At 46.1% G+C, this 12,332-nt stretch overlaps 1 protein-coding gene across 1 annotated transcript in view; it reads right to left on the bottom strand.

Moving 5' to 3' along the window:
* Positions 1-1,093: 1,093 nt before the first annotated feature.
* The window catches only part of CYP11A1 (cytochrome P450 family 11 subfamily A member 1), a gene marked incomplete at its 5' end in the record, with an annotated part of 240,157 nt that continues 228,918 nt past the window's right edge, over positions 1,094-12,332 (bottom strand). Inside the window, 2 exons of the mRNA XM_085646136.1 lie at positions 1,094-1,966; positions 3,319-3,510. Of these exons, the coding sequence (XP_085502262.1) occupies positions 1,853-1,966; positions 3,319-3,510 (306 nt within the window). The remainder of the gene's footprint in view (positions 1,967-3,318; positions 3,511-12,332) is intronic.

The raw sequence follows: 12,332 nt of genomic DNA, 5'->3' as shown, positions 1-12,332 counted from the left end.
TTGTTAGAAAAAAATTGGAAACAGTCTTGATCTATCCCAAGCTTGAATGGGAACAAGTGGACAGACAAGCTTGGGATAGATCAAGACTGTTTCTAAGATTCATTAGTTAGGACGAACTATCTTGTGCTCTGCAGGGCTACAGGCCCAACAATATAAAACAATCTACTCCTTTTACTATATGCCTGCAAGGATAGCACAGTGGGGAGGAACAACGGGCACTAGATGTCCGGGATGATGCAGAAATAGTTCACATCTTCGCATCTTGTCGCTAGCTACAGCTCTTGCGGAGTGCTATAGAATCATTTCTTGATAGGACCCTAGGAATTAAGATCTCCCTTACACCGTCTTTAATAATACTAGGGGTAAATGGCGAAGATAAGCAATGTCCTTCACAATATTTCCTATTTATGGCCATGTCGGTACTGCGTATTTGTATTGCAAAGGCATGGCTGGACAAAGCGTCACCAACTTTTCAACAATGGTTTGCTAGGTTGCTCTCCGTGTATAATCTTGAGAAGGGGATTTATGCGAGGAAGGGCAAAAGGGGGAGAATACTTGGAAAACGCATATGGGAACCCATTTCAAGCTGGAAGGAGAAGCAGTAATGTTTTAAGCTATGCTCTCTCTCCCATATGTCGGGGAATCAACCCTTTGTGTTTTTCTTTTTTTTTGTTGCATGATTAATGTGGATGTTAACTTTATAGTCGGGAAAGAAATTTCTTTTCTTTTTCTTCGACTTATTCTTCTTGATGGTTGGTATAATCTCTGTGTTACCCGTTTGTTATTATCTATATATCTCAGATGTCTGTTTGTTTTCTGTATAATTATTCAGGTATGCTGCTGTGCTTAATAAGATGAAAATCCAATAAAAGTATATATTTTTTTAAAATAATAATTGGACCCTTGCACTTACTTTTATTTTTAATAAATGAAGCACTGGTCTAGTAGCACAGCATCTGGAGAGTAACATAATCAAGATTATATTAATATTCACAGATGTTGCCCCAGTGTTGCAGCTTGCATCACTCAATATATACTTGTTACTTTTAATCAGCCCATTTCTTGTATATCCATTACCTTTCCTTAAAACACAAACCATATCCTTCTGTTGGCCAACAGGTTCAGAGATAAAATGTGTCGTATGATATAAAAGTTGCACAAAGGATAGGCAAATACAGCATTCGGTAGAAATGATCTTAGACTTCTTGATTAATGCACAAATGTGAGCAATTGTGCTAGTCAGCCAAGCCTCATTAATACAAGGTGTCTCACTGTAGCGGAGCTGAAAGCTGCACAGGATGTCGCAGAGAGGAGGCTGTTGCACATGTACATGGGCAGGGCTTTAAGTGGGCCGGGTCCTGCTGGTTCTCAGTACCGCCGGTTCTAAAAAGCAGGTACTGAGACCGGTCTCTATCGGGCTCTCCATTTTTGCCCTCGCCATCAGCGTTAAAAAAATACCTTCACTCTGCAGCAGTGCCACCCTGAACTGCCTGTGATGTAACTTCAAAGAAACTCGATATCGTTCTTGCACAGTTTCATCATTTCAGTACTGAAGCATTTTCAATATTATTTACAACAAATCCATAGTTGTTGCTTATTTAGCTGATGCAACTAGCATTCATTGACAAAGCCAATAGTCCCAGCTTGTTGAAGGTGTAATGTTACATGTTGTATTATCTATCTAGATGCAATGACAGAAGCAGCAAAATACTAGTCGGGCGGCACACTATGCTAAGCACAGATTTTTAGCTTATGTGTTTTTAAGCCACAGCCTTAATTACATCGACCACGCCCCTTTGAGACCTCCCAGTTTTCTCATCCCACTTTAAAAAAAAAACTGTACATGGGGAAGTCATATAAGAGGCAGTACAGTGAAATGGATCGGTTTTGAGGGGACCAAGATCAGATCGAAGGTTGTTTTCACTTCAGCTTCTCCTTCGATTTCTATCCTGAAGTTCTCCAAAAGCTGTGGAACAGAAGAAAAAGAGGTCAAACTAGACGAAGGACTATCCATGTGCAATGATTCTCTCTCAATTAGTAGTGCAGGCTATTCATGCCTCAGGAGCTCTCTTCCTTTGATGCTATGTACTGCAGTGTCATGCTTTCTGGATGGCCATCATCATTTACTACATAGGAAGTTGGGCTTCTAGTTTGTAAACTTGCCTGTGGTGACCTATGATAATTGGAGAAATAGTGCAGAATTTGGCAGCAGAGGAGATAAGTGTAAAAGGTGTGAAAAGACACAGGAGGAGATACTGCAGTCAATGCAATCATAGACAATCATGTTTTTGAAGTTACACTGCAATCATGTTGTGGTTTCTAACAGGAGGACAATATATTACAGATAGATGGGCCTGTCTTTAAAAATGTACTTGTTTTCAATTTCATTAATCACAGTTTAGTAATCAGCCCTCGTTTAGAGGAACACAATATTTTCCTACAGTGCATGGGACATTGACTTTAAGTAAATAGATGTCCTGGGAAATTTGAACAGCACAAGGTGTCAAGCCCAACATCAGACTCATCAGAAGACAGGGGAGCAGGGCTTGAACTGTAAGGACTGTCCCTTGTTCTTCAAACCATCTGAATACAAGCATTGGCATAGCCAATAGGTCTCGCATTTGGGACCTTATAAGTGTTTAGCCATGCAACAGTTGCATAACTAAATACTTGCGGCCGCGAAAGTGAAAGTAATCGCTGTAAAGCGCGGCGCGCGCGCCCGCGCACATGCACTGTAGCTTTAGGCTGGCCTGGTAGCACTTTTTGGAGCCCTCTCAATAAGTCTCGCCAGACCAGCGCATGCGCTGGGTCAGGCGAGACCTAAAAATAAGCATTGGCATAGCCAATAGGTCTCGCCTTTGGGACCTTACAAGTGTTTAGCCATGCAACCGTTGCATAACTAAATACTTATAAGGTCCTAAAAGCGAGACCTATTGGTTATGCCAAGCGTAAAAGTAATCACGGTAAATGCACTGTAGCTCTAGGCTGGCCTGGTAGCACTTTTTGGAGCCCTCTCAATAAGTCTCGCCAGACCAGCGCATGCGCTGGGTCAGGCGAGACCTAAAAATGAGGCATCACTGCGTGCTAAGGTGCCTTTTGTGTCTGACGTTTACCCTTCAATCATGGAGTGAAGTTTACAAGTCTTGTGTGCCACAAAACAAGCACTTGTGTACCTTGCTGAGTGAGTTCTTGCAACACTTTGACAAACTGACAGTGCGTCCGCAGAATGACTACAACCTCTAGGATGTGCAATCAGTGCTATACACTTTCAAATGGCAAGAGACATTATCTGTTGAAAATTACATGGGCGATGCTTACATGAATCAGTAATAGATGCATCTCCATTTCTGCTATACGACGCCCAAGACACTGCCGGGGTCCGAAACCAAAGCTAAGCCCTCGGAAGTGGCTGACATCCCTCTCCAGCCATCGCTCTAGGTTGTATTTCTCAGGCTCAACAAACACAGTGGGGTCGCGTCCCATTGCGTAAAGTCCAACCTGCACCAGTGTCTGCAGAAACAAGAATGAATAAATACAATTTGTAGTAGAAATCCTTAAGGTTAGGGAGTTAAACTTCAAGAATCTCCTGGCATAGGGTAGAGAGCAACTGACTGCACTTGTTCTATTACACTATTATAGTTACACCTTTCCTTCTGTTCACAGATAGGCAGACATCACCCAGTGCTAAAGTGAATTCAAATGGATTGATAAAATATTTTGTTTTCATGCAAGTCATTTACAAGTCATTTAAATTTTTTGTTTTATGTTCATTTTCATACTTTAATTCATTACTGATCTGACACCAGAAAAATCATAAATAGGTGAAGAGTGCCACTCAGTCGCACCTACAGGTATTTATAGTTCAATCGGCCATGCTGAAGTTTGAACCCATAGCTAGATGTGAACAAAATGTACCACTCATAAAAAAACAACATGGAATGTCCAGGGGCTCGTGTACTGCACCCAGTCCAAATGAACTGCACATGTGAACTGCCGCAGAAGGTTTTCGGCATTCCAGTGACCAATCAATTTGGCTGAGACATTAGGGTGACCAACCGTCTGTAAATTTCATGGACAGTCCCTCATTTTATTGTGATGTCTGTTGTCCGTAATCATTCCTTTTACGGACACCTTTTGTCTGTAATTTTGGACATTAATTACAGCGTTCTCAGCGAGAAGCCCCAAGAGATTAAAAGTTCTCAGATGCCAGCTCACACTTCTCTGTTGAACTCCAGAGGCTGCAGCAGCCCCTCCCTGAGCTCGCGCACACTGTGGGCCGGCCCAGTGTCATTCCGACTGAGGCTGATTATCCCCTTTCTAATGACAATGTGCCCGCACTCTGCCTTTTGCATATCATGTGCCAGTGAGATCGTAGTTCGTGATTACAGAGGAGCTTTCCCCAAATAGAGGACTGTGGGGAACTTGCCACTTTGTGTAATTTTTCAATGTTGTACAAAGAGTGAACAGGGCAGGAGCAGTGACGGGACAGAAGAGGCGACAGGAAAGGAGAGGTGACGGGGCAGAAGCAGTGATTAGGCATGAGCAGGAGCAGTGACCGGGCAGGAGCAGTAACCGGGCAGCAGCGGAGACCAGGCAGGAGCGGTGAACGGGCAGGAGCGGTGAACGGGCAGGAGAAGTGATGGGGCAGGAGAAATGACGGGGCAGGAGCAGTGACGAGGCAGGAGCAGTGATCGAGCATAAGCAGGAGTACTGACTGGACAGGAGCAGTGAAAGGGCAGGATCGGTGATGGGGCAGGATCGGTGATGGGGCAGGATCGGTGATGGGGCAGGAGAAGTGAAGGGGCAGGAGAAGTGATGGGGAAGGAGCAGTGATTAGGCATGAGCAGGAGCAGTAACCGGGCAGGAGCAGTGAACGGGCAGGAGCAGTAACCGGGCAGGAGCAGTGAACGGGCAGGAGCAGTGAACGGGCAGGAGCAGTGATGGGGCAGGAGAGGTGACTGGGCAGAAGAGGTGATGGGGCAGAAGCAGTGATTAGGCATGAGCAGGAGCAGTGGCCGGGCAGGAACGGTGACTGGGTAGGAGCGGTGACCGGGCAGGAGCAGTGAACGGGCAAGAGAAGTGACAGGGCAGGAGAAGTGAAGGGGCAGGGGAAGGGGAAGTGACGAGGCAGGAGCGGTGATCGAGCATGAGCAGGAGTACTGACTGGACAGGAGCAGTGAAAGGGCAGGATTGGTGATGGGGCAGGATCGGTGATGGGGCAGGAGAAGTGACGGGGCAGGAGCAGGTGATGGGGCAGGAGTAGGTGACGGGCAGGATAAGTGAAGGGGGCAGGATAAGTGACGGGGCAGGTGACGTGAACGGGGCAGGTGACGAGAACGGGGCAGGTCAAGTGAACGGGGGAGGAGCAGTGAACGGGGCAGAAGCAGTGAACGGGGCAGGAGCAGTGAACGGGGCAGGAGAGGTGATGGGGCAGGAGAGGTGATGGGGCCGGAGAGGTGACGGGCAGAAGAGGTGACGGGGCAGAAGCAGTGATTAGGCATGAGCAGGAGCAGTGACCGAGCAGGAGCGGTGACCGGGCAGGAGCAGTGAACGGGCAGGAGAAGTGATGGGGCAGGAGAAGTGACGGGGCAGGAGAAATGACGAGGCAGGAGCAGTGATCGAGCATGAGCAGGAGTACTGACTGGACAGGAGCAGTGAAAGGGCAATATCGGTGATGGGGCAGGATTGGTGATGGGGCAGGAGAAGTGACGGGTAAGGAACAGTGATTAGGCATGAGCAGGAGCAGTGACTGGGCAGGAGTAGTGAACGGGCAGGAGCAGTGAACGGCCTGGAGCAGTGAACGGGGCAGGGGAAATGACAGGGAAGGAGCAGTGATGGGGCAGGAGCAGTGAACGGGGCAGTAGCAGTGAACGGGGCAGGAGAGGTGATGGGGCAGGAGAGGTGATGAGGCAGGAGAGGTGACGGGGCAGAAGAGGTGAAGGGGCAGAAGCAGTGACCGGGAAGGAGCGGTGACCGGGCAGGAACGGTGACTGGGCAGGAGCGGTGACCTGGCAGAAGTGGTGACCGGCCAGGAACGGTGACTGGGCAAGAACGGTGACCAGGCAGGAGCAGTGACCGGGCAGTAACGGTGACTGGGCAGGAGCGGTGACCGGGCAGGAGCGGTGACCGGGCAGGAATGGTGACTGGGCAGGAGCGGTGATCGAGCATGAGCAGGAGTACTGACTGGACAGGAGCAGTGAAAGTGCAGAATCGGTGATGGGGCAGGATTGGTAATGGGGCAGGAGAAGTGACGGGGAAGAAACAGTATTTAGGCATGAGCAGGAGCAGTGACCGGGCAGGAGCAGTGAATGGGCAGGAGCAGTGAACGGGCAGGAGCATTGAACGGGCTGGAGCAGTGAACGGGGCAGGGGAAATGACAGGGAAGGAGCAGTGATGGGTCAGGAGCAGTGAACGGGGCAGGAGCGGTGACGGGGCAGAAGAGGTGATGGGGCAGAAGCAGTGATTAGGCATGAGCAGGAGCAGTGACCGGGAAGGAGCGGTGACCGGGCAGGAACGGTGACTGGGCAGGAGCGGTGACCGGGCAGGAACGGTGACTGGGAAGGAACGGTGACCGGGCAGGAGCGGTGACCAGGCAGGAACGGTGACTGGGCAGGAGCAGTGACCGGGCAGGAGCGGTGACCGGGCAGGAATGGTGACTGGGCAGGAGCGGTGACCGGGCAGGAGCGGTGAACGGGCAGGAGAAGTGACGGGGCAGGAGAATTGAAGGGGCAGGGGAAGTGACGAGGCAGGAGCGGTGATCGAGCGTGAGCAGGAGTACTGACTGGATAGGAGCAGTAAAAGGGCAGGATTGGTGATGGGGCAGGATCGGTGATGGGGCAGGAGAAGTGACGGGGCAGGATCAGTGATTAGGCGTGGGCAGGAGCAGTGAACGTGAACAGGCAGAAGCAGTGAACGGGCAGGAGCAGTGAACGGGCAGGAGCAGTGAACGGGGCAGGGGAAATAACAGGGAAGGAGCGGTGACAGGGTAGGGGAAGTGACAGGGCAGGAGAATTGACCTGTACTTATCTTCCTTGCCTATTTATTTATATACTATTGCATGACATCCACTGATGTGTCTGCAAAGCATACCTGTTGCCCCGAATCTTTTTCCAAAATGTTGACCTCCTGTCCTGAATTTGAGTCCTGAATTTTGACCTCTTGTCCTGAATTTTTACACTCACCATCCTGAAGTTGCGCCCATGCCAGTTGGCCACCCTTTGAGACATGGAAGGACATTTTTGACCTGGCCATTCCTCAATTTTATTGCAAAACAAGACACTAGCGTTATGCATAGTTGTTTGTGGCCTTGCTCCTTAGCACAGCACTGTAAAGAATAAAGCATCCTTACAACAGGGAAATTAGGATCATTCTTTCAGCTGCATAACAACATAGCATCATTGCTGTGCTCCATTCTTTCTCTTTGGAAGCTGCTCCTGAACAATTACATAGGTTCTATCTAAACTTCCTAAACCTCTGGGAAGAAGGGTACTTGAGGACGTTTTGAGTAGAAACACATACGTTAAGTGGTATAATGCAGTAAGAAATGGTGTGCGTTATTGCTTCCAATGTCATTAACCTGGGGAATAGAGGGTAATTTTTAATTTGATTAATATTGTGAACTTGATACCTGCATGGCTGTGGTAGCACAAGTTAGGAGTTATGATGGATATTCAAAGTGACGCATATAGACAGTACGCAAGTGTGAATAATTACTTATATTTGAAAATATCGGAAAATAGCCCGATGTTCAGTAGAGATCATGTGAGCATTGAATTGTAGTTTTTCTGCAGTGCATGTAATAAAGCTTGAGTATTTTACTGGTTAGACCGGTTGGGTTACGTATAATGATCATGCTGTTTTACAAAATCTTGCTGGCATTAAGGGCCGTATTACAACTTCGGCGGTCCGATCACCAGACCACCGAACGGCATACACCACAAGACTGCAATGCCAGAGGTCTTAAAGCTGCATAATTCCCTGGTACTCGAGTTGTGAGAGAATCTCTCCAACAGGAGCTTTTGCTTCATAAACTATTTATTTTTATATACATATAAATGTAGTTAAAACATTTATAAAGTGCACTATCACCATACGCCTGGCAACAAGGGCATCTACCAGGACAAAAGAACTGCAGGTAAATAAGCAACAAAATGAAAAGTGAGGTTATTTGGGGAACAGCCAAGTTTTCAAAGCTTTTCTACAGTGCAATAAAACAAGAAGATCCGAGGAAGGTAGGTGACCATAAAATACCACCACCCTGTCTTATCATCACGAACTCTGAAATGCTGATTGAAAAGATGCTAGGTCACGGTACTGCACGCTAAGAGTAACGTTTAATCAAGCATCTAGAAGTACGACCGGCAGCTTCAGGCAGGAACCTTCAACTATCCACAATCAAATAATGTATTCCACAACATAGTTACATTCTGATTTGAATAGAACCCAACACATTTTCCCCATGCAACACTTCATAAACGAACAGAATGTAATTTATCCACTAGAACAAAGTTTAGATATATACAACAAAACCCAACACATCACCCATCAAAACCATCACCTCCATGAAATATAGAAATGTGCATAAGGATACAAAAATAAACACACAAAAAATGCAAAAGTAATCCCACAAGTTAAGACACCCTACCCAAAAACAAATTGGTTAAATATCTTTAGCATAAAGTTTACATTGCAGATATCACTAATACAAAAAATAGACCTGCAACCTTGATGGAATACCAGTATTCCTGCACGATTTCCTAAGATAAATACTAGCAGGTTTGTCAGCTTTTCACTCCACAGTTGCTGGGTTATGTTCTTCTTTCACAAGCGATAACTTGTTCTTGTTCCAACATTTACCATCCTCCAACCTTACAGAGTATTTATTAACACACATGGCTCTTCTTGCTACAGAAAAATGGGAACTCTTTTTCCCTCCTCTAATCTGAACTTTTACCGTCACATAATCACCTTCCTTCACATTCAGTCCTCTCCTCTTGCTTTTAATGTACTTGCTTTGAGCTTTTTTCTATTTCTCATTCACTTTTTTCTAACACTTCATCAGAAATCATTTTTCTTTTCATCCATAACTTAATCAATTTTGATCCAAGCAATCTCCCTTTCAGGAGCACAATAGGAGAAACCTTAGTTGCCAAATTTGGTGTAGTGTGAAAAGCCCAAATTATTTTCTTTTACTTCTTGCATCCAATCCAATCCATTCACTATAGATAACAGAATGTTATAATTCATTATTCTGTTACAGCGCTCAACTAATTCATTACTTCTGGGATGACATAATGAAGAGATGATATGCTTAACACCAAAATTGGACAAAAACAACTCAAACTCCTGAGATGTAATTTGAGGGCCATTATCTGTCACAATCTCTTCTGGCACCCCTTCCCGGAAAAATATAATCCTCAAAACATCTTCCACCACTGACAATGTAATGCTATTAACAAAAGCCACTTCCAACCACCTAGAGTAATAGTCAACTATTACTGTCCCGTACTTGATATGGTCATTACTGACATTCACTGGACCAATTAATCAATGGGCATTTTAAACCACCCATTCTCTGAAACAGAAACTGAAGCAACAGGACTCTGCACGGTGTCAGAACCCCTAATGTAAGTTCCAAAACGAAGCACAAGGAATTAAGTTCTATGGGCGCTTCAGTCTTGAATGGATTTCAATGGTCGAGTTTGTGGCATGCCCGCATTTCCAAGATGGCCGCGCAGACGCTGGGGTTGGCGGTCTAGTTGCTAACAGATCTAGAGGGAGACGATGTGACGCGCGCGCGTCTGAGGTAGTGCGCACTTCACCAAGACTTTTCCTCAGAGAAGACGTGTTTCGAGAGAGTTCCCAGTTCTGAAGAAAATACCTTGTCAAGAAGTTTTCCAGAGTGACACAAGAGATTTGTGTCAATACTTACCGAAGAGAACAGGAGAAGCCGCAGAGTCCGTAGAGGCAACTTACTGAGAGAGTTCGGAGTTTTTCCTCGTCGCTTCAGGAGACAAGATACGACTTCGACAGCACCTGAAGAGAAGACAGTAGAAAGCTAAGTGAATTACTGACAGTTTATTTAAGGTCAATTGTCCAAAAAAGCCAAAGGGTTCATTTAAGCCGAATGAAAACTCGCAGCAGCACCTGTAGAAGGAGTTGTGCAGGTGGATGCGAATCAGAAATCAACTCCTCAGGAACATCGGCTGGCGAATACATTACAATCGTCTTCGCCTCATTTGATTTTATCTTTGACAATCCGTTTTCGTGAAAAAATAATGAAAGGAGTGACTGTGATGGTGGACTCAGGAGCCACAGGTAATTTCTGCGATCAGAAATTTGCGACTAAGATTGGGCTGCAAGCAATTGCCAAGGCTAAAAGTGAACCAGTTCGAGCAATCGATGGTACCAATCTATCCTCAGGGCCAATCACCAGTCACACAGAGTTGATAGAGCTGATTCAAGAAGATGGGCATAGAGAAGCTATGCACTTTAACTTAATTGATGCCCCCCAATTTCAACTTATATTGGGGCTTCCTTGGCTCACACAGCACAATCCTTCAATCAATTGGAGCAACAGAACAATTGAAATGAACTCGGCATATTGTAGAGAGAACTGTTTTGGGGCCCACGAGGCAACGAGTAAACAGAACCCGGCTCATGCCTTATGTTCAGCGGAAGTCTCTGTGTGTGTAATAAATACGCAAACAATTCCACAAGAATATCAAGATTTCGAGGACGTTTTCAACGAACAGGAAGCCGAGCAACTGCCGCCTCATCGTGTTTACGACTGCAAAATAGACTTGGAGCCAGGGGCAAATTTGCCTTGCAGTCGAGTGTACGCCTTGACGGAACAAGAGAATCATCACCTAAAGGAGTATATCGACAAGTATCTGGCCAATGGATTTATACGTCCATCCCAATCGCCGGTGTCCTCGCCACAATTTTTTGTGCCTAAGAAGGAGCAGGGCGAGTTGAGAATGTGCATTGATTATAGAGCCATAAATCGGATAACAAAGAAGAACAGGTATCCTCTTCCCCTTATCTCCGTCTTGTTGGACCAGATCAAAGGAGCACAGATGTTCAAGAAGTTGGATTTAAGGGGAGCTTATCACCTTATTCGAGTTAGAGAGGGAGACGAGTGGAAGACGGCCTTCAGAACACGCTTGGGGCTATTTGAATACCAGGTGATGCCCTATGGGTTGTGTAATGCGCCAGCAGCGTTCCAACACTTCATAAATGATGTGCTCAGTGAATTCATTGATCAATGCGTAATTGTGTATATTGACGATATACTAATCTACTCAACGAATACGCAGGAGCATCAAACACAGGTTCGAGGAGTTTTGCAGAAACTGCGAGAGAACAAACTATTTGTCAAGTTGGAGAAGTGTGCTTTTGGAGTTCCACAAGTAGAGTTCTTGGGCTTTGTAATCTCGCCAGCAGGCATTCATATGGACAAACGAAAGATTCAGGCCGTACAAGAGTGAAGTCGCCCACTTGTGTGAAAGAAGTCCAAGCGTTTATTGGGTTCGCAAATTTCTATCGGAGATTTATTGGAGAATTTTCTCGACGAATACTACCCTTGACGTGACTACTGAAGAAGGGAACACGATTCGAATGGTAGGAGGAAGCAGAGCAAGCCTTTAAAGATTTGAACATAGAGTTCACCACTGCGCCTATCCTCCTTCATGGCGATCCGATGGAGCCCTTTTATGTCGAGACAGATGCTTCGGACCTTGCGATTGGTGGAGTTCTATCTCAAAGGAATAAGGAAACGGGCCAGTTACACCCGGTGGCTTATCGGTCCAGGAAGTTGACACCAGCAGAAATCAATTATACGATTACGGAAAAAGAGTTGCTGGCGATAAAAGACGCCTTCAAGGAGTGGAGACATTATCTAATGGGGGCCCACCATGTGGTAACAGTCTACACGGACCATCGGAACTTAAAATTCCTGAAGTCAGCCAGAACCTTGACACCTCGCCAACTCCGTTGGTCTCTGTACTTTGCCGATTACGATTTTGTGATAACCTATCGGCCGGGTGCACAGAATGGAAAGGCGGATGCTTTGTCTAGGTTGGGAACCGGAGAAGAAAAAAGTCCACTAAGCGCTCAAGTAATCATACCAGATACCAAGATTGTAGGCGCCACTGATATATTGAACTTTAAGGAAAGGGTAATCCAGGCTCTAACCCCAGAAGATATGCAGAGATGGGCGCAACTAGAACCTGGAAGAGAAGTTCGCAATGAATTACCATTTAAGGAAGGTGCATTGTATTTGCCGACTACAGCATTGCAGAAGCAAGCCTTGCAGGAATGCCATGATCATC

The sequence above is a fragment of the Triturus cristatus genome, chromosome 3_1 (assembly GCF_964204655.1).
Source record: "Triturus cristatus chromosome 3_1, aTriCri1.1, whole genome shotgun sequence".
In the NCBI taxonomy this organism is placed as follows: Eukaryota; Metazoa; Chordata; class Amphibia; order Caudata; family Salamandridae; genus Triturus; species Triturus cristatus.
This window is presented reverse-complemented; position numbering and strand designations above follow the sequence as displayed.